At 39.7% G+C, this 26,141-nt stretch overlaps 1 protein-coding gene across 6 annotated transcripts in view; it reads left to right on the top strand.

Moving 5' to 3' along the window:
• CDK6 (cyclin dependent kinase 6) overlaps positions 1-26,141 on the top strand; it is a 234,379-nt gene that overhangs the window by 159,443 nt on the left and 48,795 nt on the right. For all 6 annotated transcript variants that reach the window (XM_070617496.1, XM_070617497.1, XM_070617498.1 and 3 more), the window contains exon 5: positions 4,541-4,650. In XM_070617496.1, the coding sequence (XP_070473597.1) occupies positions 4,541-4,650 (110 nt within the window). The remainder of the gene's footprint in view (positions 1-4,540; positions 4,651-26,141) is intronic.

The following is a 26,141-nucleotide window of genomic DNA, read 5'->3' as shown; positions in this document are numbered from 1 at the left end:
TGTATACAAGGAAGAAACACTTAGAAGGAGATTTTGGGGAAAGGAAAACAAAATCTGAATTCTCTTTTGCAATTTGACAAAGTACAGAAAAATATAAGTAAGGATCTGTATGAGACAAACTCTTGTTAGTAAAGCACTTTACACTTAAAGTACTCACCTTATACTCTATGGAACAAAAAGTAGGTATGTGCATAGTCATAAAGAAAACAATAATAAATTTTACCAAGTGGAAATTGTACAGCTTATATTCTCTGACCATGACGCAATAAAACCAGAAATTCAATGATCAAAAGATAACCATAAATAACCTGACCATGTGGAAATTTAAAACACTTTTCTAAATAGTTTACTTTTCAAATTTGTTTACTTTTGGATTAAAGAAGAAATTACAGGTAAATCACATATTATTTAAAGATTAGGGGCTGTCTTGTTGGCGCAGCAGTTAAGTTCGCACGTTCGGCTTCGGCAGCCCCGGGTCCACAGGTTCGGATCCTGGGTGCAGACATGGCATCGCTTGGCAAGCCATGCTGTGGCAGGTGTCCTACATATAATGTAGAGGAAGATGAGCACAGATGTTAGCTCAGGGCCAGTCTTCCTCAGCAAAAAGAGGAGGATTGGCAGCAGGTGTTAGCTCAGGGCTGATCTTCCTCAAAAAGAATAAATAAAGATTAACAAAAATGAGAAAAGGTCACTTAAAAATATATAACTACATGTTTTGTCATTAATCAAAATTGGAAATAAATTGTCCAAGTTTCATCTCAAAAATTAATAAATAAAAACAAAGAAACTTGGAGAGGAGAATTTTAAAAGATAAAATAGAAGTAACAAATTATAAAATAAAGCAATAATCCTCCCAAAATGGAAATAAAACTCAATGTTAGTTTTTTTAAATAAATAATATAGCTAAACTCCTGACAAACCTGACTGATATAAAGAGAACACAAAAATATACAACGTTAAGAAAGAGAAAATTTTCTCTTTCTTAGAAAACCAAGGAAACAGATGAGAATTAAAATAATTTTAAGAAATACTATGTACAAATTTAAGCCAATACATTTTTAAAACTAGATTAAAGATTTTCATGGGGAAATCCATTATCATTACCAAAACTGACTCAAAAAGAGATTGAAACCTGAACAGACTAATTACCAAGAAGAAATTTACAAGATTGTTAAAGACATACTGCTAAGAAAGATCCAGATCCAGATCCAGATGGTTTTACAAGTGAGGCCCTTCAAGGGACTGCTTATTCTTGTGTTGCTTATAATATTCCAGAATATTAAAAAGGATGGAAAGCTTGCACATTCCTAATATCAAAACATGAAAAGTTAACACAAAAAAACTATAGATCAGTCTCAGTTATAAATATAAGTTAATGTCCTAAATATATATTAGCAAATAGAACCCAAAAGTCTGTTAAAAGAGTAATAAGCCATGATTAGGGATATTTTATCCCAAGAAAGCAAGGATGGTACAAATCAGGAAAGCTATTAATATAATTAACCTATCATTAATAGAATAAAAGAGAATAATCATCTGGTCATTATTAATATTTTTTAAAACATTTGATAAAAATTTATTATCCCTTTTGAGTAGTAGCTAAATTTTAAAAGGAATAGAAGGGAACTTCCTAAACTTATCAATATTGTTCTTATTTTAGTTGACTACACGTTTATTTGGTGATCATAATGAGAGTCACTGATTAAAGTACTGAAAATGAAGATAGTTTTACTAAAGTGTTTTAGGATGAGAAGTCAATCAGAAATCACAGTCTCTTTAGAACAGCTTAAAATAATGCTGTATTCGGATTAAACTTTTCATCTCATATGATGCTAGACTTTATTTTGAACTGAGGTGAGAAGATAAATGTATGACCCCACAATGCCTGTGTATGTCTATAAACCACTTAAGGACGGTTTGCATCTGTACTTTGTTTACAGTGTATCAGAGAAGTAGGGCAGTGTTCCTCCAGCTAGAAATATTAGTAAAGCAGAAGTAAATTACGTAACTAAAAACTACAGCCCGGAATCAGACACTCTTCTTAGCAAAAATAGTAAGTACCTTCTTTTTGGGGAATGACTGGTAATTAAATGATTGCCTTAAAATCGTTATTTTGATATTTATTACATTCCAAGTGTTGCATGCGCAGTATTATGATGGGCATTTACTGACATAACCATGGATAAAATCGGGTCTGTGCCCTCTAGAATGAACCATAGTATGAACTGTGTTACAAGGTATGATTTTTCAGATAGCGATGGGTTCAGGGAGGTGATGGTGTCAAACCTGGGCTTTGTAGGATAAGTAGAATTTCCACATGTAGAGAAGAGAAGGAAGAGCTTCCCAGGCTAGAACAGTGTCTGCAAAAGCATGGAAGCAGGAGCTGGATGATATGTTTGTATAACTGAGTGGTGCTCAAACCTCATCAAGGGTTAGGGTTACCTGAAGAACTTTAAAAAAAAAGAAAAAGAATTCCGGGGGCCCCACCCATGGAGATCTATTTCAGTGAGAGCAAGATAAAGCCCAGACACCTATGTTTTTCTAAAACATGGATGATTCTGATGCACAGTCAGGGTTGAGAACCAGTTTTGTGGTCTCATATGTGACTAAGCTATAAGGGAGATGGAAGTACTGTGGGAGATGATGCTGGAAAGATATATGGGAGCCAAATGATAACCAAGTGACATTGTTTTGGTTTGTAGGGGGTTTTTTTAATTTCTATTACATCACCACCATCCCCCCATTAGATATCAACCAGATATCCCTTAAACAAAACTTGACCCCTTGTGTGAATTCAAAGCAAAGCATGTTAAATGAGATGAAGAAGAGGAACCAGTTAAGAATCTTGTTGCAGTTAGATATTACTGTATAATTGACCCCAAAACTTAAAACAATAACCATTTTATTATTACTCACAATCCTGTGAGTTGACTGGACTCAGCTGGGCAGTTCTTCTGCTCTCTGTGGCAGTGGCCACAGTCATCGGGGGGATCAGTTGGGCTTGAATGTCTAAGATGGCTCACTCACATGGCTTTCAGCTGAGGACTCAGCTGGGGCTGTTGACCAGAGCATCTTCATGGGCTTCTCACTGCATGGCAACTGGGTTCCAAGAGCAAGTGTCTTAAGAGCAAGCATTCAAAAAGGCCCAGGCTACCAGACTTTGGTAGTCCCAGCTGTTACTTCCACCATATTCTGTTGGTCAAGCAAGTCACTAAGGCCAACTCAGATCCAATGGAGGGTGAATTAAAAACTCCATTCCTTGATAGGAGGAACAGCATGTGCATACAAGGAAAGAAGGAAATGACAATCATTTTTTGGAGAATTGTTGCTGCAGTCTTAATATGCCAAGTGCTATAGCATCAAAATACATAAAGCAGAATTTCAGAAAATTTAGGTAGATGTCAACAGAAGTACAATCAGACAAAACAGTAAGTAAGAATAAAAGGAATCCGAATAATATAAAATGCTTATGTAATAGATTTATGTATTAAATTCCTTATCTGACAATAAAGAATGCATCTTCATTTCAGGCATCCATAGAATATCTGCTCACCCCTGAAAAAAGCAGCACTTGAACCCCTATATACTCTTATAAATCTGAAACCTTAATGATACATTTCCCTTGCCTCTCAACATTGCAGAAATAGTGTTTGTTGATGGCTAGACACTGCTCTGTGTTAAAGGAGCTTCTTCCCATTTTGGAATCTCTTCCTCTGGATGACTTTTTTACACATGGTATAAACAATTGGGCTACACTTTCTCTCTTAAGTTCTTCATTTTTTATTTGTTTTCTGAAGAGAGCAGCATTGAAGGCTTTATTTTGATTCTCCACAGTCTCACCATAAGAGTAGTTTTGACTTGTCCTGGGTGCTCTGTAGACTTCAGGGTCACCATCCAGCAGCTTCTGGAATTGTCTTCTGATTTCCCAAAAATGCTGACCAGGGAATTGAGCTGGAATCATTGCCATCCCTGTTATCCATATATTGTTTTTCTAAGCACTTTAAAAAGTGATAGTTTTTGGGCTGGCCCCGTGGCCGAGTGGTTAAGTTCGCCGCTCCGCTGCAGGCGGCCCAGTGTTTCGTTGGTTCGAATCCTGGGCGCGGACATGGCACTGCTCATCAGACCACGCTGAGGCAGCGTCCCACATGCCACAACTAGAAGGACCCACAACGAAATATACAACTGTGTACCTGGGGGCTTTGGGGAGAAAAAGGAGAAAAATAAAAAAAATCTTAAAAAAAAAAAAAAGTGATAGTTTTAAGATTATTTTTTTAAGTCTGCTTTGCTTTCTGAAACTCAGTTATTTTACCATCCTAGTAAGACACACAGAGTCTGAGGTGGGAACCCAGGTTGTGGGGATGATGTAATTTCCTGGCCTGTCAGTGATGAGTCCTAGTTACTTATTGCTTCTATCTCACTGTCCCCATATGATTATAGGGGTTCTTTCCGAACTGGGTCGTTGCATTAAACCAGCCAGGATGAGGAGTTTAAGCAAACAGCCATCTTCCTCAGTAACACTCAGATCTGTTTGCTGTTGCAGGTCGTCACGCTGTGGTACAGAGCTCCAGAAGTCTTGCTTCAGTCCAGCTACGCCACCCCTGTGGATCTCTGGAGTGTTGGCTGCATATTTGCAGAAATGTTTCGTAGAAAGTAAGAAATACCTTTTGTTTCACTCTGTCTTCCTTGGAAAGAGATTTTGTGGGTCTTCAGTAATTTAAGTGGCAGCGTAGCCTTTCTGTTTCAGGTAGAGTCGTGGTATCTAAATCCACCTAGTTCGGGCTGCCACTTCCAAGTCTGTCCTGAAACTGCCTTCTCAGCCGTCACAGTGTGGTTTTGGATGACTGGAGCTTCCAGCTCTTGGAAGCTCTGTTTGGAAAGGAACACTCCACTGTTCTGAAGTTTATTTTGTTTTTGTTGGTGATGATAGGACATGGTGAACATGAAGCATATTATGGTATTTTTTTAGTGAGGAAATATCCTCAAGGTGGACTTTGTCCACAGGAGGAAGACCAGGGCTGTTAAGTTTATGGAAATGTTGATGGTGAGAATAGTTGAAAAAGCAGAACATTTAGACTGAAAAGAAAGAGGCAAGGAAGACGTCAGCACTACTTCAGACTACTTTAACTGCTGTCACATGGAGGAGAGATTAGACATATTTGGGAACTATGGAGAGCAGAACTAGGACCAAAGATACTGAAATTACAGAAATAAATATTTTTTCTCAGAAGGAGGAAAAAAATCTAATGATTAGACGGTTATCTGAAGAAGAGATTGGGGTTCATGAAAATAGTACGTTCTCATTGAGTGTCAAGAAGAGACTGGACCACCACACATTGGAGGTGTTTTCAACAGCATTCGTAGAGTAGGTGGGTGAGCTTGATGACCTCCAGGGCCCCTCTGACTCTGAGAGTCTGTGATTCATTTGTTTGATTTTCAGGTCACAAGAAATAGCCGAACAATATAATAAACATCTGCCAGGAAAATAATCCATACCTGGGTACTAAATTCAGCCTGGTCAAAATTAGACAAAGAACTTAATCATAATCTAATCTCTCTTTGTTTTCTATTTTTATTTCCATGGGAAAATGTGAGTTGGGAAGCTGAGTATATTCCCATCAGACATGTTATATTCGAAATGTAGCTACATGATAGCTCACAAGGAAGAGAAGTGGTCAGCCATTGCTTGCCTGCCTGCTTGTTTGTCTGCCTGCTTGTTTGTTTGTTTGTTTTAACCAAATCAAGTGTGGTTCATGTAATAAATTTTGGAACCTATTTCTAGAACTCAGCAGATTCATCTGTAGCTCACAGGAGGGGATCACAGCAAGAAAATCAGAGTACACAGATGTTTAATGCAGACCTACTGTGTGCCAAGTACAGGACAAAACCTCTTCCCTTATGTTACTTTTTTATTCCTCACAATAAAAGATAACTGAGATGCAGTGGCAAACTTATTTGTGTGACATCAAGCAACTGAAAAGAAGCAAGGGTATTACTCCAAAGGAAGTCTTGTGAGTTCTAATCTAGTGTTGTTTTTGTACCAAGGAGGAACGAAAAAAAAGTGGTAGTGAATTTGGCTGCAGTGTTTGCCAAACAGGCTAAATAAGTGGTTTTGGAAATGTGGTCCTTGGAGCAGCAGCCTGAATATCACTGGGGACCTTGTTGGAAAGGCAAATTCTCTGGCCCCACCCCAGAACAACTGGATCAGAACCTCTTGGGCTGGGGCTCAGGAACCTGTGTTTTAACACACTCTCCAGGTGATCCTAATTCACCCTCCAGGGTAAGAACCACTGGGTTGGATGACAGAATTACCAGGGATGGGCATTCTTTAAGTGTGTAACTCCCAGACCTCTCCCTTGAGATTCTGATTTATTACTGGGCCAGGGCCTGGCATTCTTGTTTGTAAAAGTGCCTCATGTAATTCTTTTCGTCAGACAAGTGTGGAAAACATTGGGCTAAAGCCTTATGGTCAGAACTGAGAATAATCTACTATCAAGATTGCAGGGTGGGGGACGGCCTGGTGGCGCCGCTAAGTGCGCACATTCTGCTTCTCAGCAGCCTGGGGTTCACTGGTTCAGATCCTGGGTGTGGACCTGGCGCCACTTGGCAAAAGCCATGCTGTGGTAGGCGTCCCATGTATAGAGTAGAGGAAGACGGGCACGGATGTTAGCTCAGGGCCAGTCTTCCTCAGCAAAAAGAGGAGGATTGGCAGTAGTTATCTCAGGACTAGTCTTCCTCAAAAAAAATAATAATTGCAGAGTAGGAGTTAGGACAGTCATTCTAGTTAATCCCTAAATAACTTGGTGCAGCTGAGGATTGATTAGAGAAGTGTTTATTGGAATTACATTTATGTGTGTCTAAATTGTCCTCAAATGTAAAGATTGGGTCTTTTTTTGTTATGGGGGGTGATCAGTTATTTTTCAATAGTACAAGACTTGAATATCTGGCATAATTGATGGTAAAAACAATATTTTTCTAAAAGATGTTAAAAGGAAGATAAAAGTTAAGATATATGGTTAAGCATTCACTAGTAAGGAATTTGCTGTATTTTTAAGTATAGGTAGTCACCACCAATGGAACAATTGCAACCCAAATTTTCATTTTATTATATTAAAATATTTTCCCACTGAAGTGGTAGTATAATTGCTAATCTGGTTCCCAGTCTAGTTTGCAGAATTCTACATAACCTGGAACATACGTGAAACGTTATTTGCACTAATTCATCAAAACCTGTTTCCTGTTTATAACATTTTTGCTATTGGAAAATTCGTTCTGTGATCCAATCCAAGAAGATGGGAATACTCCTCTCTTCACCTCAGCATTGGATCTGGGAGGGGGAACACCATGTTGGAGGCTCAAAGAAAGGCTCCTGTGATGATAGCAGCAACACTCTGCTTCAGTTTGCTGGGAAAGTGAGATGTCGGGTAGAGACCCATTGGCTTTTCAAAATGTGCACAAAAGAAAGTACCCTCTCTTGGAGCCTTGCACAGAGGTAGTAAATTGAGAAATAGTTGCCTGGAGGAGATAGCAGTATCAGAACCCAGGCCCGTGTGTCTTTAAGGCTGAAGGAGAAGGAATCTGGGCCTACCACACACCCTTCCTGGGGCGGGTGCCCCGTCTCCAAGGTAGTTCCTGCCAATTTGGCTGTGACATTGAATATGGCCATGGGATCTGACCCTTGTTCCTGCTCAGTTCACGTTTGGTATTTCCTATGATGTCACCCACATATCTGAATGTGCATGCTTCTTTCTTATGCCAGATGTGTTCTGGGGTCCAACCCCCAGCTTGACCTAGTTCCAGCTTGACTCTTCATTCATTGTTGACTCACCTGTTGCACTGTCCAGCTGAGAATTCACAAGCCATGGATTCTGAAAGCAGACTCCCTCATTTCCTTAGGCTAACCCTAAATCAGGGAATTCTGGGATATGTCCACTCTGGGTTCCTACTTGTTGTTGTGGCAGTAGTTCCCAAATTTTGTCATTTTTTTTAACCCGTCATGGTTTTTTTCATATTTTTATGACAACTATACTTACTGAATTTTTTTACTGAGCTAAATCAATTTACTTTTTTATTTTATCCTCATCCTAGGCGAAAATATATAAAATCACAGATTTGATGAACCACTTATTTATTTGCATAATACACATGATAATAAATATATCACCATTAAAATTATTGAGAAACTTAGTCCATGTTCAACCCCTGAAATCATCTCACACCTCACCAATGGTATATGTTGCATGTTGGAAACCCTGTAATAGGTGTATCATTCAGTCTACAAATAATTTATTGAGTGCCTACTATATGCAAGGCCCTTTTCTAGAGGGGTAACTTAAATCCTAGTGGGGAAAAGAGGCATTGCGTGCACAATTAGTTAATTAACCAGAGCTGGGTAAGTGCTTGAAAAAGTATAAGGTTCTGAGAATGGGTATAATGAGAAGACTATTTCCAGAGAGGGAAAGAGATTACTCAGTGGAAGGCTAGAAGTCAGGATTAACCTTCCTTAGAGGTCACATCCAAGTTGTTTATATGAAATCGTTGAAGAATAATCATTTATGCTTCAGCAAGGCTCACCATCCTGCATTACCTAAGGAGAAAAAAAAGAAGCAAAGGGAGTTAACACTTGTCACATGTCAGACCAGGGCTGGTCCCTTCACATGCATTATCTCATTAAACCCATATTCTGAGGACTATTATCCAGAGTTTCCAGGTGATAAACTAGAGCCTTCCACAAGGAGGGTAAATAACCTGTCCATGGTCACACAGCTCTTAAATGGCAGAGCCAAATTTGAACCCAGGTCTGCCTGACTCTGTAACCTTTGATTTTTCCACTCTGCCATGTTTCTGCCCATACTGTTGTTTTACCTACTAGACCATACTTTTTTCTGGAATGTTTTATGTGTTATTACAGTGTAGCATCAATGATATTTTAGAGAGGTCAAGAAGCAAATGACACATTTAATAGCTTTGATTTCCAGTTTTCTCCTACATTGGAAAGGTTAACCACTTCTCTGTGATGTTATTAAGAGGTGCCTGCCTTCTGTTCTAAAATGGAATACCTAGGAAATGTGAATTCAATAAAAAGAGTCTTAGGGAAGATGGTTGACAAAGAGCCGGAGAGTTTAAATACCATCTACCACTATTATCTGGGTTTAATAATTGCCCACACTGACCCACAGAAGCATTCTAAGAATGGATAAGAGCTGGATTTTTTATCTTCCTCCTTTAACTCTTCATCCATGAGTAATCCATCTTTATTCCACATTGAGTTATATTTTAATACTAAAAAACATTGCTATGAATTTGGTCTGTAGACAACTAGCCAGCTTGAAGGATGGGATAGGATGGGATGGAGAAGTGGACAGATGGATGAGATAGATTGATCTTTAACTTCATAGCAAATCAAATCCACAATTGTTAACTCTCCAGGTAGCTGTCGGTTGTCTTGTGATCCTCGTCAGAACGGTTGTCTGTGGTTTGAAAGTCATGAGGTTTTCCAGGTTATAGCAAAGTCATAAAAAGAGAACACAAATCAAAAAAATAAACCATGCTACTAATTCTTTGAATATGGAGATTGTGGTAAACAGATAATAATTCTTAGAAGCTCTCAGTTGCCAGCTGTACTGATTCCTAGCTAAGAAATGCCAAATGTCACTAGGAAGAATATAATAAATAGTCACTGTTAGAGGGAAACAAACGACTTCATGGTTATATTACCCCATGTATGGTGGCCTCTCTAGGCTTGTCGTCATTGATTTCTATGAATTAAACACCCAATAGCTGAGAAACTGACAGTGAAACTGTCCTTTGTGGGTGAGTGGTCTGTGAGCAAATGTCTTTAAAATGTCACTGAGTGCCTTGCCAATTTTCCCATTGGTTACTGTGTTGGTGTTTCCCCAAATTTGAGTGCTCTCTTTTGTGACACCAGGGAAATGAGGTCTTTAACTGGCTGACCTGAACACCAGGGCACCAGAAGGCAAACCCTAGCCTGTGAGAGGAAACCCATCACCTAAGGTCAGGTCAGCACAGGTGTGTGGAAACCAGGACACTCAGCTGGACCTTGAGATTTCGTATCTCTTTTCGGATATTTTCCTAGACTTTTTCTTTCTTTCTTTCTTCCTTCCTTCCTTCCTTCCTTCCTTCCTTCCTTCCTTCCTTCCTCCCCCCTTCCCTCCCTCCCTTCCTTCCTTCTGCCTCCTTCCCTCCCTCCCTTCCTTCCTTTCTTCTCTCTTTCTCTCTCTCTCTCTCTGTGTCTCTCTCTCCCCCTCCCTCCCCCCTCCTCCCCCCCTCTTTCTCTCTCTCGCCCCCTCCCTCTCTCTCTCTCTCTCCCCCCTTCCCCCTCCCTCCCTTCCTCTCTCTTTACCAACCACATGAGAAGAACTCCAGAGAAACATTTTCTTGAGTAAGGCAATACCCAAGATGGTACCATGGAAAAGAACTCATCTTGGTTGAATAATGCATGCAGCATAGTTCCAAGCAAGAACAAATGAGTACTTTTTAATGTAATCCACATTGATTTCTCTTATTCTTAACGTATGTCTTACTTTAACATGAATTTGAAAAATGAGTTTGTTTTTATGACGTATAATGAGAAGCCACCATCAGGCCTGACCTTTCCCTATTGAGGCAGCTCTGCAGCCCTCCAGCTTCCCAACCCAATGCCACTCCAGTCTGGTACCCTGGGTCTGCCTGTTTTGTGGTCTTCTCCACAAACTAGATTTTATCTTTTTAGTACTCTTCCTACCATTCTGCTGTCATGTCCTTCCCTCCAACTTCCCAAGTCATTGCTTTCCTTTTACTGACAATTACTGGTCCATGACTTCTTCTCATGGTCCTGTTCCTATTCTGAGCGCCTACTTCCCCCTTCTCTGGCTCTCTCAACTTCTGTTAATCCTTTCCACTCTACCTCTTGGAATCCCTGTTCTGTGGCAACGGATTGCTGCCGTTCCCTGAACATTTCCTCACAGTCTCCTTCTTTAGGGTAGCTAAAACCAAGTCTTATTCCCTCCATGCTCTGTCCCTCTGAGAAGAGAATTGGGATATTCTTGGCCATCTGCTACTTGGGGGCATTTTTGTGCCAAAGCATCTCAACTTCTTTTTGCTATCCTCTCGCACTCCCTCTCCCCAGGCTTAATTGCATCACCTGTCACATTCAGGACCAGTGATTTTTTTTTTTTTCAAAGCATAGAGCTACTAAACGGTAAGAAGAAATTTTACTGATGGAAGTGCTTTGCACATAGGAGAAGACAGCAGTTGAGGGTCCTGATTAACTCACATGCCTCACTTGGCTTACACTCTCCCTGTCCCCAAGCCTGTACTTAAGCAGTCAGTGACCTTCTGATGAATTTAGCTCCTCTGCTCACTTCTCAGGGCCACTGCACCTTGGGGGTCGTCATCATCCAAATGCTCCACCATTAAAAAGAAAGCTCTGCTTACAGACAGAAATAAGGGCAACTATGGTACATATGGTTGTTCAGCACTTTCCGTCTGGGCTTTTGGTGAGCACGTTCCCTCTCCTCCAGCTCCCCTCCCTTAGTTTCAGATTGGTCCCATGCTATGATTCCCTCCTCTTCCGTCCCACACAGTCTGTAAGCCCCAGTCTACTCCCACACTCCCAACCCAACATTCAGCCTCATCTCCAATTAATTGAAATGAGTGAGGCTATCCAAAGTGAGCTCCTCTATGCTCCTTCTTTCAATTAAAAAACCTTTGTCTTCACCCTTGTCTCTTCCTTCTTTCCCATTTCTGAGAAGGACCCATTCTCCCTCCTTATAAGGCAAATCCTTCAACTTGAGCTCTTGATCCTACATTGCTTCTAGAGTCTCCCTCCATCCATCATCCGATTCTGATTTGCCTCTTCAGAATATCCTCATCTGCCAGCTCTTATCTCTCCATGCTGGAAAAGACCTTACTCCCCCTTCTATGCCCTCAGTCTTTCTCCTTCCCTTCATGGCCAAACTTCTTAAAAGAAGTACTGTTGTCCCCCATTATAGAGGGACATTTTAGGTAAGAAAACTGAGATCTGAAAAGGTTCACTAGTACAGAGTACCACAGCTAATAAATGATGAGGAGAGGCTCTGAACCCAGGCTTATGTAACTGCACAGTCCTACTGGCACTCAAGCTGCTGCTTTACAGGTTGATAGGGGCCATCTCTCCATTCTCATCTTGCTTGGTATCTGCATCATTTGAATCTTGCGACCACTTTTTTTGGGAAACCCTCCCTATCCTTGCTGTTGGTGAGGAGCACACTCCTGGGTGCCTCTGCCTCTGTCTCCTTTACCAGCTCTTCTTGATCTCCCTTCTCCCAAACCTAGATGTTTCCAAAGAGTTCTGTCTAGATAACATGCAGACACCATCAGACAGGTTCCAGAGCACATTTCACTTCCCTGATGGACTGACTCTCCACCAGCCATCTCACAGACACCTTACCTTTGCCAGACCCTTCAAACCAGCTCTTCTTCTTCTTGCCTTCTCTTTTCCCGTTAATGGAGCCCACATCCCCACAGTTACCCGGCTGGGTCCTTAAAGTCACCCTGGAATTCTCCTCATCTTTCTCATATATCCGGGTCCTATGGATTCTGTCTTCACAGGGTCTCTCAGATCTTGCTCCTTTATATCGTGACTTCCTCATGATATATTATATTTTTGTTTGTAAATGAAAATTTATTTTATTATTTATATGTAACTCCCCAATTTAGCTTTCTTTGACAGTACTCGGTCTAGAACAGTAATCTGCCAGCCTGTTTTCCTGTTACCTGCTCATTCATGGCCTTAGGATGAATTAATCTTCCTATTGTCACTCCTTTTCAAAAACTGGTATAGGGGGCCAGCCCCGTGGCCCAGTGGTTAAGTTCACACACTGGCTTCGGCAGCCCAGGGTTTCACAGATTTGGATCCCAAGTATGGACCTAGTACCTCTCATCAAACCATGCTGAGGTGGCGTCCCACATAGCAGAACCAGAAGGACCTATAACTAGAATATACAATTATGTATGGTGGCGGGGGTGGGGGGGGGCAGTGGTGCTTTGGGGAGAAGAACAAGAAGAAAAAAAAAGATTGGCAACAGGTGTTAGCTCAGGTGCTAATCTTTAAAAAAAAAAAAAAAAAACTGGCATCGGATCCTTGGCCCTCAAAACCTTCTGAAGAATCCCCAGCTTTATTCTGGCCTTAGCACATATTACTCTCCAAGATGTAGCTGTATGTTAGTGAAAGTGACCTACCTTTTGACCCCCAAATATTCCTCAAGGTTTTCCTCCTTAGAACCCATGCACTTCTCTTGTCCCGGGTATCTTTCTGCCCTCACTCATCTTCCAAAGCTAAACCTAGAAGCTGCCTCTTCAAGGAAGGGACCTGCCACACTCCCCCACACCTCAGCGGCTCCTCAGCATTCGATCTGTACCTGTCTCACAGCACTTTCCTCAGCCACATTCTTTCTGTGCACGCAAGTTGTCCGTTGTAGCTACAGGAATGATGTGATGTAAAGCAATGTTCTTCCTTAGGAACCAGACACCTAGGTCTGTGTTCCAGCCCTACCTCTGACAGCTCTGTGACTCAAGGCAAGCCCTCAACCTCTGGAGCTTAGTGTCTTTATCTGTAAAATAGAGAGGCCGGGAGGAGATCCCATCCATGGTGTTCAAACAGCTTCACAAAGACCTCAGATCCCCCATCTGTATAATCCAGGAATTCCCAGCCCTTCTTGCTCCCACACTCAGCTTTACTCAGAGCAGCTTGATTTCATCTTTTTTATATATCGGGCTTCTGAGATTTTAAAAGGATTTTAAAACATAGGAGTGGATAATGTCCAAGATTCACTCCAACTCTGCTAATTCTTTGCTTCTGGGTAGAACCTTTGCTTCTGGGAACTCTTACCATGTCTAGCACAGCTAACACTTATTAACAGAGTTTATTACACATCCTTGTGTATGGTCCTGAGCACTTAACATACATTATTCAGTTTAATCCTCACAAGTGGCTTGCCCCAGGATCCCACACCTGGTCACTGGGAGAGCTTGAACTCTGAGCTACATGACCCATAACAGGTACACTGAACTGTAACGAACTACACTGGAAAGTTAGGCAGGCATAAAGATAGAGGGTGGCAGTGTAACAATTGGTATGTGTGTGTGTGCACATATGTGTGCATGTGCTTGCATGCGTACGTACGTGCCTCCCTCTCCACTGTTTTTTTAAACATTTAAATATTTAGATATTGCATATGGAATACCTATAAAAGTCTAAACCGGCTCTGTCCAATAGAAATTATAATGTGAGTTATAGTATAATTTTAAATTTTCTAGGAGCCACATTAAAAATGGTAAAAATAAACATCTAAAATTAGTTTTGAGTGTATTTTATCTAACACAATATATCCAAAATATTATTTGAACATGAATGAATATTAAAAATATGAATGAATGAGATGTTTTACATTCTTTTTTCGTACTAAGTCTTCAAACTCCAGTGTGTATTTAACGTTTATAGCAGAACTCAGTTAGGACTAGCCGCATTTCCAGTGCTCAGCAGCCACAGGGACTGTACTAGACAGAGCAAGTCTAAAGCATCAAATAAAAAGATAAATTAAAGGAGAAACAGACAACTTGCCATTTATTGGGAAGGGGAGAGAAAAGGAGTTAGTGCCCTTCTACCCTAGGCTCATTGATTTCTCATTCTTCTGTCTCCTACGTTGTCTCATCTTTTCCAGTTTGGATGGAGACTATGGAAGTTGAGGTCCTTGTATGTAAAACCAAGAGATCTGAGGGTGATGCAGCTGCTCGCCTTTCTCCCCTGAGTCAGTGGTGCCTGGGTGCCAACCTGCAAGTGTGTTTATCAGCACGGGCAGATCTTCCCTGATACGTCCTCCTTAGAAAAACGCTTGCAGCTAGGAGACTCTCAGTCTCTGTGATCTCTCACTCCATAAGCCACTTTTAGAAACGAGAATTGCTGAGGGAAGGAACAAATTAGGCAATCTAGATGCCGGTTAGCTTTATTTAAAAAAAAAAAATTTAACCACAAAGTAAAATAGTCTGGTTGCAAAAATTCCAAATGGTACAGAAGTATAAAAAGTGAACATTGACTTTCCTATACTTCCATCCAAAATCCACTTCCCAAAGATAACCCCCTGAATATACTTCCAGATCTTCTTTATTGCACATTCAAAAGTGTGTTTATAAATACATGTATACATATGCACACATGCACATCTTTAAATTTCTCTCACGAGATGGACTTACACTGTACACCATACTCTTGTGTACATTGCCTTATTCGCTTTATTTTATTATAATATATTATGTCAGTTCATAGGGATCTAAGTCATTTTTAAACTGCTGAGTAATTGTCAGTTCATTTATTTCATAATTTAACTAACTTCCTGTTGATGGACATCTAGGGGTTGTTTGTTTTGGGTCTTCTTACAAACAATGTTGTAGAAAAATCCTTGTACTTATTTTGTGGTACATTTGTCCAAGTGTTTCTGTATGGTGAATTCCAGAAGCAAAATTACAGGGTCAAATAACCTGCTTATTTAAAATTCTGCTAGCTAAATCAAATTGCCCTCCAAAAAGCTTCAAGTAAACTCTGTTTTTAGCTTAAGGTGGGAGGTAGGATTGAGATTCTCAAAGATTAAGAAAGGTTGTTGAGAGTAAAACAAGACAAGGACTCTTATGGAGGCATTGGCTACCTCTTCTACCCCTATTTAAAAGTAATATCAAGAGGGAAACCTAAGTGAATGTGGTAATTTTATAAAAGCTGTTGTTAAGCTTGTTTTGAAGCATAAGAGACCTCTTTCAACTGTAAAATTTACTGTGGCTTTCCTTTTTATCAGTTGTATAGCGATAGGGAAGGAATCAACCTCATTTTGTCAGTTAAAAAAAATTATCTTAAGATAAAGTCCCAAGCAGTTTTTCAGACTGGTTTTTTCCAGTGCACAGACAGCATGAAGATCATTCTGCAGAGGTCCAGAGGGCCTAGGCTTGATGAATAATGTCTGCTGAGTTCTCATTTTCCTTCCAGGCAGGACGCGGAGGCCAGGCCCTCTCTCCCTTAGTCTTCTTAGCTGCCAGATCTCATGCACTTTTACTTCAGATTTTCCCTTCTGGATCTGCTCATTGGAATAACTCTGGCAGCCCTTGCGGTAGCCCCTTCCTGTAAATACAAACATCAGTTCTCCCTTGGGCATAACGTCTCAGGTATTCCTAGCCATATCTTTCAACCAGTGATTTGGATAAGAAATGCTTGATTTGAGGCAAGAAGCCACCATTTTTTGTTATAAATCACTGGCAGAGAAAGTAGCTATTTTGTACATTGAAAACCAATCCTTACCAGTCTAATTTTTAGTCAGTGGCAAACTTCTTGTCATTGTCTCCTGGCTCTCATGAACATGAGGTGCTTCCCGGCCCTACAAAATAAAAAATACCAGGCCAGTACAAAATTATTTTAGCTGCAGCTGGGCCCTCTGATCTGAGTTGAGTCTGGCCTTGGTAACTCCTCCAAAGCATAATGTTACATTACATTTGTTGCTTTATAACGTTAGAGCAAATTTTCTAGACAAACAATAAATGTAGTGAATAGTACAAGGTATTGCAGATAAATATAAATCCATGATTTTATCTATGCCTTAGAAAAGTACTAAGGCACTAAATTACAACAAATGGTAAGATGTGACAAAATATTCTACTTGGTCTTGTCCTAAAATGATAGGTTGTGGTGACAATCTGTTGGTAACTCCCTGTGGCCCCCTGCTGTGGGATGGTCTGTGTCTGTTTGATACCCCTGCTCATTGCTTTACGCTGAGTTTCTGCCTCCCATCTGGCCTTCTCATGGTGGCTGGAGGAGCTAGTGTCTGATAAGACCCAGTAACTTGGCTTAACAGAGAAGCATTGGGCATTTTTCTTATAAAAATAAAAGATATTACCTAGTTTTCTTGCTTTTCCTCCCTTCATCTCCTGTTCTCTTCTTACTTCCTTCCAGACTTTTCTCTTCCTCTTCTGTCCCCTTTCCCTTTCTCTCTTTACTCTCCCTCTGTCACTCTCTCCGCTTCCTTCCTCCCAGGTTAATCATGGAAAAATGAGAAATGCAGAGCATTCAGCATGGCCTTCTATATATACCTCCTCTGATATTATGTGGTAGTATTGAGTTTCTGATTTATTGCTCCAGTTTTGCTGGCTAAATTAAATTTATAAAGATTAGAATTTACTCAGAGATAGGCTTAAGAGATGTTAGCTGCTTAGGGATATGTGTGTGTCTGTGCATGCATGTGTACACGCACACACATGCACTTTTATGAAACCGGGAATCTGATAAATGTATTTCTGAATCTACTTCTTGTTTTCTTATAAACATTTTACAGAGTCTTAATGTGAGAAAGAAAGGTGTGACAGAGATGGCTACAGACTTGTGGGCTGTATTTACTTGCAAGGGACAATTCAAAATGGTAGGTTTCCACTGGAAATTAGGTTTTACTACGAGCTAATTTGGATATTAGTAGCTCTTCTCTTATCACTGGCACAGTTAGAGTTCGCTGGACATTCTCAGTCCAAAACCTGGGAGAAAATCCAAAACTTTGGAAGTCAGGCCTCAGGAGCCTGCCAAATGTGTTTGTACTGTGTTGCCCAATTGTTTAATTGGTAATAATATGACATACTGATATTTCAGTACTCAAACGTCATTTGGAAGCCAGTTGCTATGTCTGTTTCGCTGGTCAGAGTCATATTGAAGTCTAGGTATCAGCATGCAATAAAGTTAATTTCAAAGGCACTCAGTTAAGTGGTATACAGCCCTGATTAAAAATGGCAATGAACTGAATACTTAGACATTTCTCATTTTTTCTCTAAACTGGTACCTCACTTATAGATTGCATATTAATAGGTTCTTGTTGTATTGCCTCTGTGTACCCTCAATCAAAATTCATTAAAAATATTAGCAGTTTTTAGTTTAAAATGATACCTACTGCATCTCTCTCAATTTCCTGCTAAAAGGACAAAAACATCCAACACCAAAAGTTAAGTGAAATAGTTATCAAAATTATTTGGAAGAATTCCCTTTCAGCCAGAACTAGATTTAAAAACCCATTTGATGACTCAGGTTTGTTATGTGCGCCTGGGTTAAATAGACCTTTTCCCCTTCCCTCATTCCCTTGTTTCAGAAGCACAAAGTTGACTCCAATTCAAAAAATGGTCGGCTGTTCCCACCACTGTTCCTATTGCGATCTCCACAGTGTTGTTGACTCACCTCTGCCGTCAGTGTTATAGCTCTTTCTTTCTCAGGTATGACTACAAATACTAGAAAAACATATGTGCAAAAGGGGGTCAGGGGATGTGAGAAGAATGGGATATTTAGTAGGTGGAGACAGACGTGAAAGCATTATTAGCCAAAACATGCCAGATATTAAAATTGACCTATAAGCTACTAAGAAAGCGTTAAATGTTTTCAGAAGGAGTTCAAAGTAATGTCTACATTTTGTTGACTACAAATCATTTGTCTGGGTAGATTGCCCCTCTTAGAAGAATGAGGAAAAAAAGCTAAAATAATAAAATTCATGTGACTTTTGAAAAAGTACTACTGAACAAGGCAAATAACGTTATCCAGAAGCCTAAAAAAAGACGTAAGATTCTGAAAATGATTAACTAGTGAAATCAGAAGAAAATTTCTAAAAAATTAGACTAGCACAAAAGAATGCTAGAAGACATACTTTCTAAAACAGAAACAAAAGGCCTGAAATGTAAAAACAGCAAACTGAGATGGAAAGGGAGATGAGTGAGATGTGGAATTATAAGGAAACCAGGTACACTGGTACAAATAAAATCTAGTAGGAGAGAGGAAAAAGTAGAATTAATACTATAGGAAGTGGAATCACTGATGTAAAGGACACTATTGAGACGTTCTCACAGAATGCTAAGGAAAGTAACAAAAGGTTTAAAATGGTGAGGAAATGACAAAGACGAAGGATAGAGAATAGAAATCTGGCTTAAGAAATTAATGGTCTTGAAATGCAGTAATCAAAAACATAATCCAAGAAACATGTTACTAAACTGAGACAAGACAAGTATGCAGATTAAAAGGTCTCACAATATTTGAGGGAAAATCATTTAAAAAGAGACACCAGTAGTTAGATACAGAAAACTCAATTTGGATCAGCTAAAGAATAAGGAATTTGTTGACTCACATAGACGGTGATGCCAGAGATAAGTGAGGTTCAGGGTTGGCTCAATCCAGAAGCTGCAGCTCCATTTCTCTAAGATTCCCTTTTCTGTGTCTCAGCATCTTCAAAGACTGTCTTCCCTCATGGCAAAGTGGTTATAGCAGTTCCAGGTTTCACGTCTGCACATTAGGACAGTCGGACAGAGAACACATTCTTCTGTACCAGGGTTCCAAACAGGAGTGCTGAAATTCATCCTTAGGATTGCTTATGATATATACCTACACTTGAACCAGGAATGAGACCAGAGAAATGGACTTTGATCAGATAGATGGTGGTCTGAAGAACATCAGGTTCTCTTACAAGGTGAAAGGGAAAAATGGATACTGGGGAGGCAATCCCAAAGACTGATTCAAAGCACATCCCAGCAAATGTTTGAATTGCATGGAGATGGAAAAAAGCCTACCAAGACCAAATAAATTTATTTGAAAGCTATACTAAAAAGGAAGGAAAATCAGGCTGGCTTCAGACATCTCTTTTATTTAACTAAAAGGCAGAAGAGAATAGAGAAGAATCTATAGCTTTGTAAGGGAAAATCTGTACCCAAGAACTTTGCACTCAGGAGAGTTGTCTTAAATTTGTGAAGGCAGCAGAAAGGTTCAGATATGCAAGGATTCGGTTTGTTAAATACCGATTGGGCAGACTTTGAGCTATCTGAAAGAGATATCAAAATTAGCACATCAAAAATGGGAGGCCACAATATGAAAGACCTGATAGGATTCCCTGAGGGGCTATCTGCAGACCCAACACCCAACTCTTCGAACAAGTTCTGAGGAGAAGTGTGGCTTCAGCAGCCCTCACTTGTTTGTACTGGCCGTACTAATGTACATCCCTATAGGAATGTGGTTGGGTTAGTATATTTTTTCACAGCAGCATCTGGATGAAGCTCAAAAGCAGGTAATTTCATTTTGAATTACTAGTCCTTATTATGAGAATAGCCCTGTAATTGGACTTCAGAAATTCCCCTGAAAAAGCTTCAGTCAGAATGTACCATCAGATTTAAAAGTCTAATTAAATATGACTAAAATTATGTTACATTTTAGCCCACCTATGACTAGAAAGAAATGGTCTCTAAAGGTCTTAAAAAAATATAGAAGAGTAGGTCAAAGTGAAAAACTAAAGATGAAATGGAAAGGGAGATGAATGGGATAAGAAACAATTATAAAGACGTAAGATGGAGTAGCCAAAATACAGTCCCCTTAGGAGGCACAGAGTAGAATTGACACTTAGGAGAAGTGAGGAAGTGATGCAAAAGGCAAATTGAGTTAAACTTTCAGGTAGGTGATTTGGTCCTTCTGGTGTTATAATTTCTGTCATTTTCCCGCTTTTTTTAACACTGAATTTCTCTATTTAAAGATTATCTATATTGATACAAGTAGAATTGATCAAAATGTTCAGCATTGTTGGAATTGCTTAATAAATAAGAATGTATCAATATGACTTGTGAAGAGTGTTGAAATATGAAAGTGTGTGTGCTGTAGTATTCCTCCCTAGAAGTGAGTGCTAATAACCCTCATGTTATTGGATGTCTTAGTGTTGCTAATATTCCTGCATCCCTTACCCATCGTTAAAACGTTGACATATTCACATACCCATTGGTAAAAAAAAAAACACTGCCCAAAGTAGCTCAGCTCCCTAGATGCCCCTGCCTCTCTCCCAAGACCCCTAGGGCCTCCCTAGGATCCAACTGAAGGGCTACCAACTGGCATGCCAGAGTTGTCAGAATCCTGCTGCTGCCCTTCCATGTTGAAAAATAATTTTTGTTTAATATTATCTCAGGCTGTGGAGCTACATTCCTAGAATATACATTTGCAATAATTCCTATATTCTCTTTAAGTCCGCTGAAGTCATCCTATGCTCTTAGCAGTCGTTTCTTTGAGCTACCATTTGATCAATTGCTGATCTAGGGCAATTCATTATGCCCTTTATATCAAAGACCTTCCCCCAGTCCCTAACTGACTGCTGATCTTTACCCTTTTCCTGGACCAAAAGCCTTCTGGAAATGAGGTGGAACTTGGGATTTAACATCAAGCTGTGAAATTCTTCCTTTGTTTTGCTTGTTTTTTATTTTCCTATGTTTTTGAGTCAGGGTTAGCATTATCATTCACCACTGTTAGCCATCTTGGCATAGAAATGTTCACCGGAAATTATACCTATAATGGCCCCTAAATATGTCTACACTCTGTTCCCTGTGAATTTGTTTCATTACAATGCCAAAAGAGATTTTGCAGAGGTAATTAAGGTTATGAATCTTAAAATAGGGAGATTATTCTGGATTATCTGGCTATCTAATCAGATAAGCTCTTTAAAAGAGAGAACTTTCTCAGGCTAGAGGCAAAAGAGATGAGACAGAAGGGAGAGTCAGAGAGATTCCAAGTTTGAGAAGGATTCAGCTCACTGTTGCTGCCTCTGAGATGTAGGAGCCACATTAAGAACTGGAGAGAGACCTCTAGGAGCTAAGGACGACCCCAGCTGACAGCCAGCAAGGCAACGGGGACTTCAGTGTAACAACCACATGAAACTGAATTTGGTCAACAACCTGAATGAGATGGGAAGCACGTTCATCCCCAGAACTTACAGAATGGATCTCAGCCCTGCCAGCCGCTTAATTTCAGTTTTGTAAGACTAAACGGAGAACCAGCTGAGCCAAGCCATACCTGGACTTTTGATCTACAGAACCGTGAGATGAATCATGGATGTTGTTTTAAGCCGCTAAATCTGTGGTACTTTGTTACAGCAGCAATAGAGAATTAACACACCGACATATAAAACAATGACAACACAACAACAACAAAACCCCAACAGGACACAGTGGAATAAACAGTAAACATTGCAGAACATACAATTCAGAATGGCTGTTGAAGTGCTTTCTGGCTGAGAATGTCTACACAGTGAGGAACACCAGTTCCAAAGGCAAAAAGGACCCAGTGGGAGCCTGCACTCAGTACTCAGCACATGACTGAGAGTATACAAAGGATTGGGTGTTAGAGGGAAAAATACATGTACATGTATATACATGTGTATCATTTTTTTGTAGGAAAAATGTTTTAGAGACAAACCATTTTAACCATGTGGCCTTGCACAGTGCTGTGATTAAAGTAGAGGAATCTATTTGTAGTTTCTTGTTTGTTTACTTAAGGTTAATGTTGTGTATAGTCAGAAATGGGAATGCAAAGGGAAGATTATTTTTGACAATGGGTACATGCTTTCCTATTTGTATTTTTTTCTTCTGGTACAACTGTAAAACTTTATCAAATTTTTCCAGATGTGTTAGCACGAGTTCTGGATGGTGTTTTACAGTCTCTAAGTTCTAAAGGCTATTTATTTACACAGGGCTTCAACCCAACTCGAAGGTGCTGTGAATTGCTTTGTGATATGAATTACATGGTAAATGGAAGTTTGCTAATATATGCTATAATTCCAAAGGTAGTAGAGCTGAGGATTGACACTCTGGAGCCAGACTGCCTGAGTTTACATCCCAGCTCTTTCATTTACTAGCTGTTCAGCCTTGGGCCTGTTACTTAACCTCCTTGTACCTCAGTTTCCTTTTCTATGAAAATGGATAACAAGAGTACCTCTCTCATAGTTCATTGTGAGAATTTAATGTAAAGTGCTCAAAATAGCACCTACCATATTCATTGGCAGTAATAAATGTTAGCGGTAATTATGATTGTTATACATTCCTGAAAATAGAAATATTCCTGAAATTGGGGCTTTCTGACTTCTCTGACCCAAGAAACAATTGATCCCAAGGATTCCCCTAACTAGAGATGACCTACCCATCCTGTATTAGCTGGCCAAACCAGGCAATCCTTTCTTTGCTGTCCACTTTTATTTTCCACTTCAAATTAGTGAGGCTTTGTAGATAATGTTGGCATTTTAGCAGTATATTCCTTCCCATATAAATCTTCATTTTTTAACAGCTTAAAAGAACATTTCCCCATCTGCTGTTTCTTGAAATAGTGTTTCATAAGAGATAGTGGGCATGCTGTGAAATGGTAGGATAATACTAAAATAACTTGAGAGATGCTGGATTCAACAAAGGTTTTCTTACTCAGGACTTGTCAGAGGAGCCCTTATTTAACCATTAACTTAAATTTTGAAATTCCAAGGACACGTAGTGCATTGCTCCCCAAATATATTTAACCACAGAACATTTTTTTCAAGGTATGTTTATTAAAATTCCCTGGAAACATTCTGCACATTCAATTTGGGAAACAACTGCCCTAAAGTATGAGCATATTTTACCAAGAGTATTTCAAACTTGTGAATTAAGATTTTTATGAATTGTAGCTTATTCTAAAGGAGGTTTTATAGTTACAGATCCCAAATATATGTGTCTGTGTATGTGTATCCAAATTAGACTTAGATAAAGCAATGAAAAGTCTAATTCTTATTTTGTAGATTAAAAATGACCCTGGCTACGTCAGATTAATAACCTTTCCCAATAGTTCTTCTCTGGTAGAGATAATAAGGATCATGTTGTATTTTCGACCAGCACCATTTATTGAGATGGTAAATTCTATAAGGTTAGTATCTTCTATGTGAAGAAATTTCCCTTTTTTGTGCTAAATTTACCTCTCCCAAATGTTATGGATTGACCCCTTGATTTGGTGAACACAACCAGGTTTCCTCTGATTGATTTTATAGACTTCAGCCTTATTCTCCTCTTGGGTTTTGTCTTTCTAAGCCAGAAAGTCCCCATTCTTTAGTCTTTCAGTTGACTGGTGTCAAGAACTGTGAAGGATCTGGGATTTTACCCTACTTGCAAGCTAACAAAGTGGCCTGCCACAGTTTCGTGGATGCTGGCAGAAGACACAAGACTTCTGGGTTAGAGACAAAGCATAATTTATTACTCACAGCAATAGCAGTAGCTAGAGTATCTACATTTGCATCAGTTCTCAGGGAAAGGAGAACAGGGCCAAGTGACACCTATACACAAAGTGGGTTGTGTTGCAGAAAACAAACCCCAAGCTTGGGGAAACTGACTCTTTTATCATGGGTAGTTAACATTCACCTGATCTTGCCCCAGCAGGAGAATTATTATGTTGAAGAGTAAACAAACCTGCTGGTGCCCTAGAGGGAGACACCGTCTCTGTCTTCCACGACTGTTCACTTGAAATCTATTCCAGGACAAAAGCAGTGCCTCTACTCACAAAATGTGCAAAACCACAAGGTACCCGTGCAGAATTGTAACAGTTGTCCCCTCCATCCCTTACATCACTATTCCTTCTTCTAATTTCATCATATACATACCAAGGTCTGTGGCCATACTTGCAATATTTAGATGAATATAAGTTAATGCTTTTGTTTTTTTTTTAAATATCACGGATCTACTTTTTTTTTTTTTTTTTAAGATTTTGTTTTTCCTTTTTCTCCCTGAAGCCCCCCAGTACACAGTTGTATATTCTTTGTTGTGGGTCCTTCTAGTTGTGGCATGTGGGGCGCTGCCTCAGCGTGGCTTGATGAGCAGTGCCATGTCTGCGCCCAGGATTCGAACCAACGAAACACTGGGCTGCCTGCAGCAGAGCGCGCGAACTTAACCACTCCGCCACAGGGCCAACCCCAATGCTTTTCTATCTTGTCACAGGAGATAAACTCCACAGGTGCCAGAACATTTGCTTTGATTACTTGGATATCCCACGGGCATAGAACTGGATCTAGCACATAGTCAGCATTCAATAAATATTCGTTGAATGAGTAAATGAATTTCCGATATCCTTTTTTATTGAGATCCATAAGTGTATTAGCTTTGCCATTGCAGACACAGCAGTTGTATCAGTGCCTTCAAGAGACTGCCCGCAGTGACTCCTGGAGTCCTCTGCCTGAAATATTCCCCAGCTACTTCTCAATTCACCTCCTGGCTGCTCCATCTCATCCTTCAAATCTCATCTTAGACATCATTTCCTCAAAGAGGCCTTCTCTAACCCAGAGTAAAATTGGAACCCTCTGGTATTCACTGCAGTAGCATCTTGTTTTTTTCCTTCATGGCACTTACCACAGTTTGCAATTACATACTTATTTTAGTGTTTTCTGTTTTAAAACCTGTTTGTGCCATCACTCATGAAGCTATGGACCACTGTTTACCTAATGTCTAACAGAGCATGGCATAAAGCGGTCACTGAGTAAATAAGTAACGAATGAATGAACATGTTGCTTCCTATAGCTCAGAGCCTGTCATTCTTAGTAGCTTTGGCATTAAACACGCTAAATGCATTATTTGGTCCTTGCCTTCCTCAAAACGGTTTTGCCATATTTCTCCCCAGTCACACAATCTCAGAAATTTTCTTCTGTTAAGTTTGGTTTTTATTTTATATTCCTAGAAAGCACTTAATTTTAAATTTAGAGATGTTGTATCATTTAACTAGTCGAAATGATGTAAATGTATTAAATAGATACTGCTCCTAGAATTATTCCTGGGTAATTCTAACGTTTACACTTACATATTCAACCCACTTGCATCATGAGGAAATGAAACTTATTAAAACCAGGGACTCCTATGGTTTTTCATATATTCTTTGAAATCTTTGTGGGAGATAGCAAAGAAGTGAAAGACCACTTCTCACTTATACATACCAAGGTCTGTGGCCAGGACCTCAAGGAGGTTATAACCTACATGAGCAAATAAGAAAAATGGGCATGATGTGTTAGCATGTAATAACTAGCAAGCAGTATTAGACTCTGCCTACGTAAGTGCTAAGCTATGTGGTATTTAAGTACAGACTTAAATACTACAATAGCTTAGAAAAGTTCAAGATTACTCTGAACTGGACTGGAATAATAGAGACTTCATGAAGTTAGTCCTGAGCTGTATTTTGGAGATTCTTAATTGGATCTTTAACAAGAACTTCATGAGGCAAGCCACAGAAATCAAAGTGTATTCTTGGAAAAGCAAGGCCTGCCTTAAGTGAAAGGTATAAATTAGGAAATAGAATCCTTAATGCGCAA

Source organism: Equus przewalskii, chromosome 4 (genome assembly GCF_037783145.1).
Source record: "Equus przewalskii isolate Varuska chromosome 4, EquPr2, whole genome shotgun sequence".
NCBI lineage: Eukaryota > Metazoa > Chordata > Mammalia > Perissodactyla > Equidae > Equus > Equus przewalskii.
This window is presented reverse-complemented; position numbering and strand designations above follow the sequence as displayed.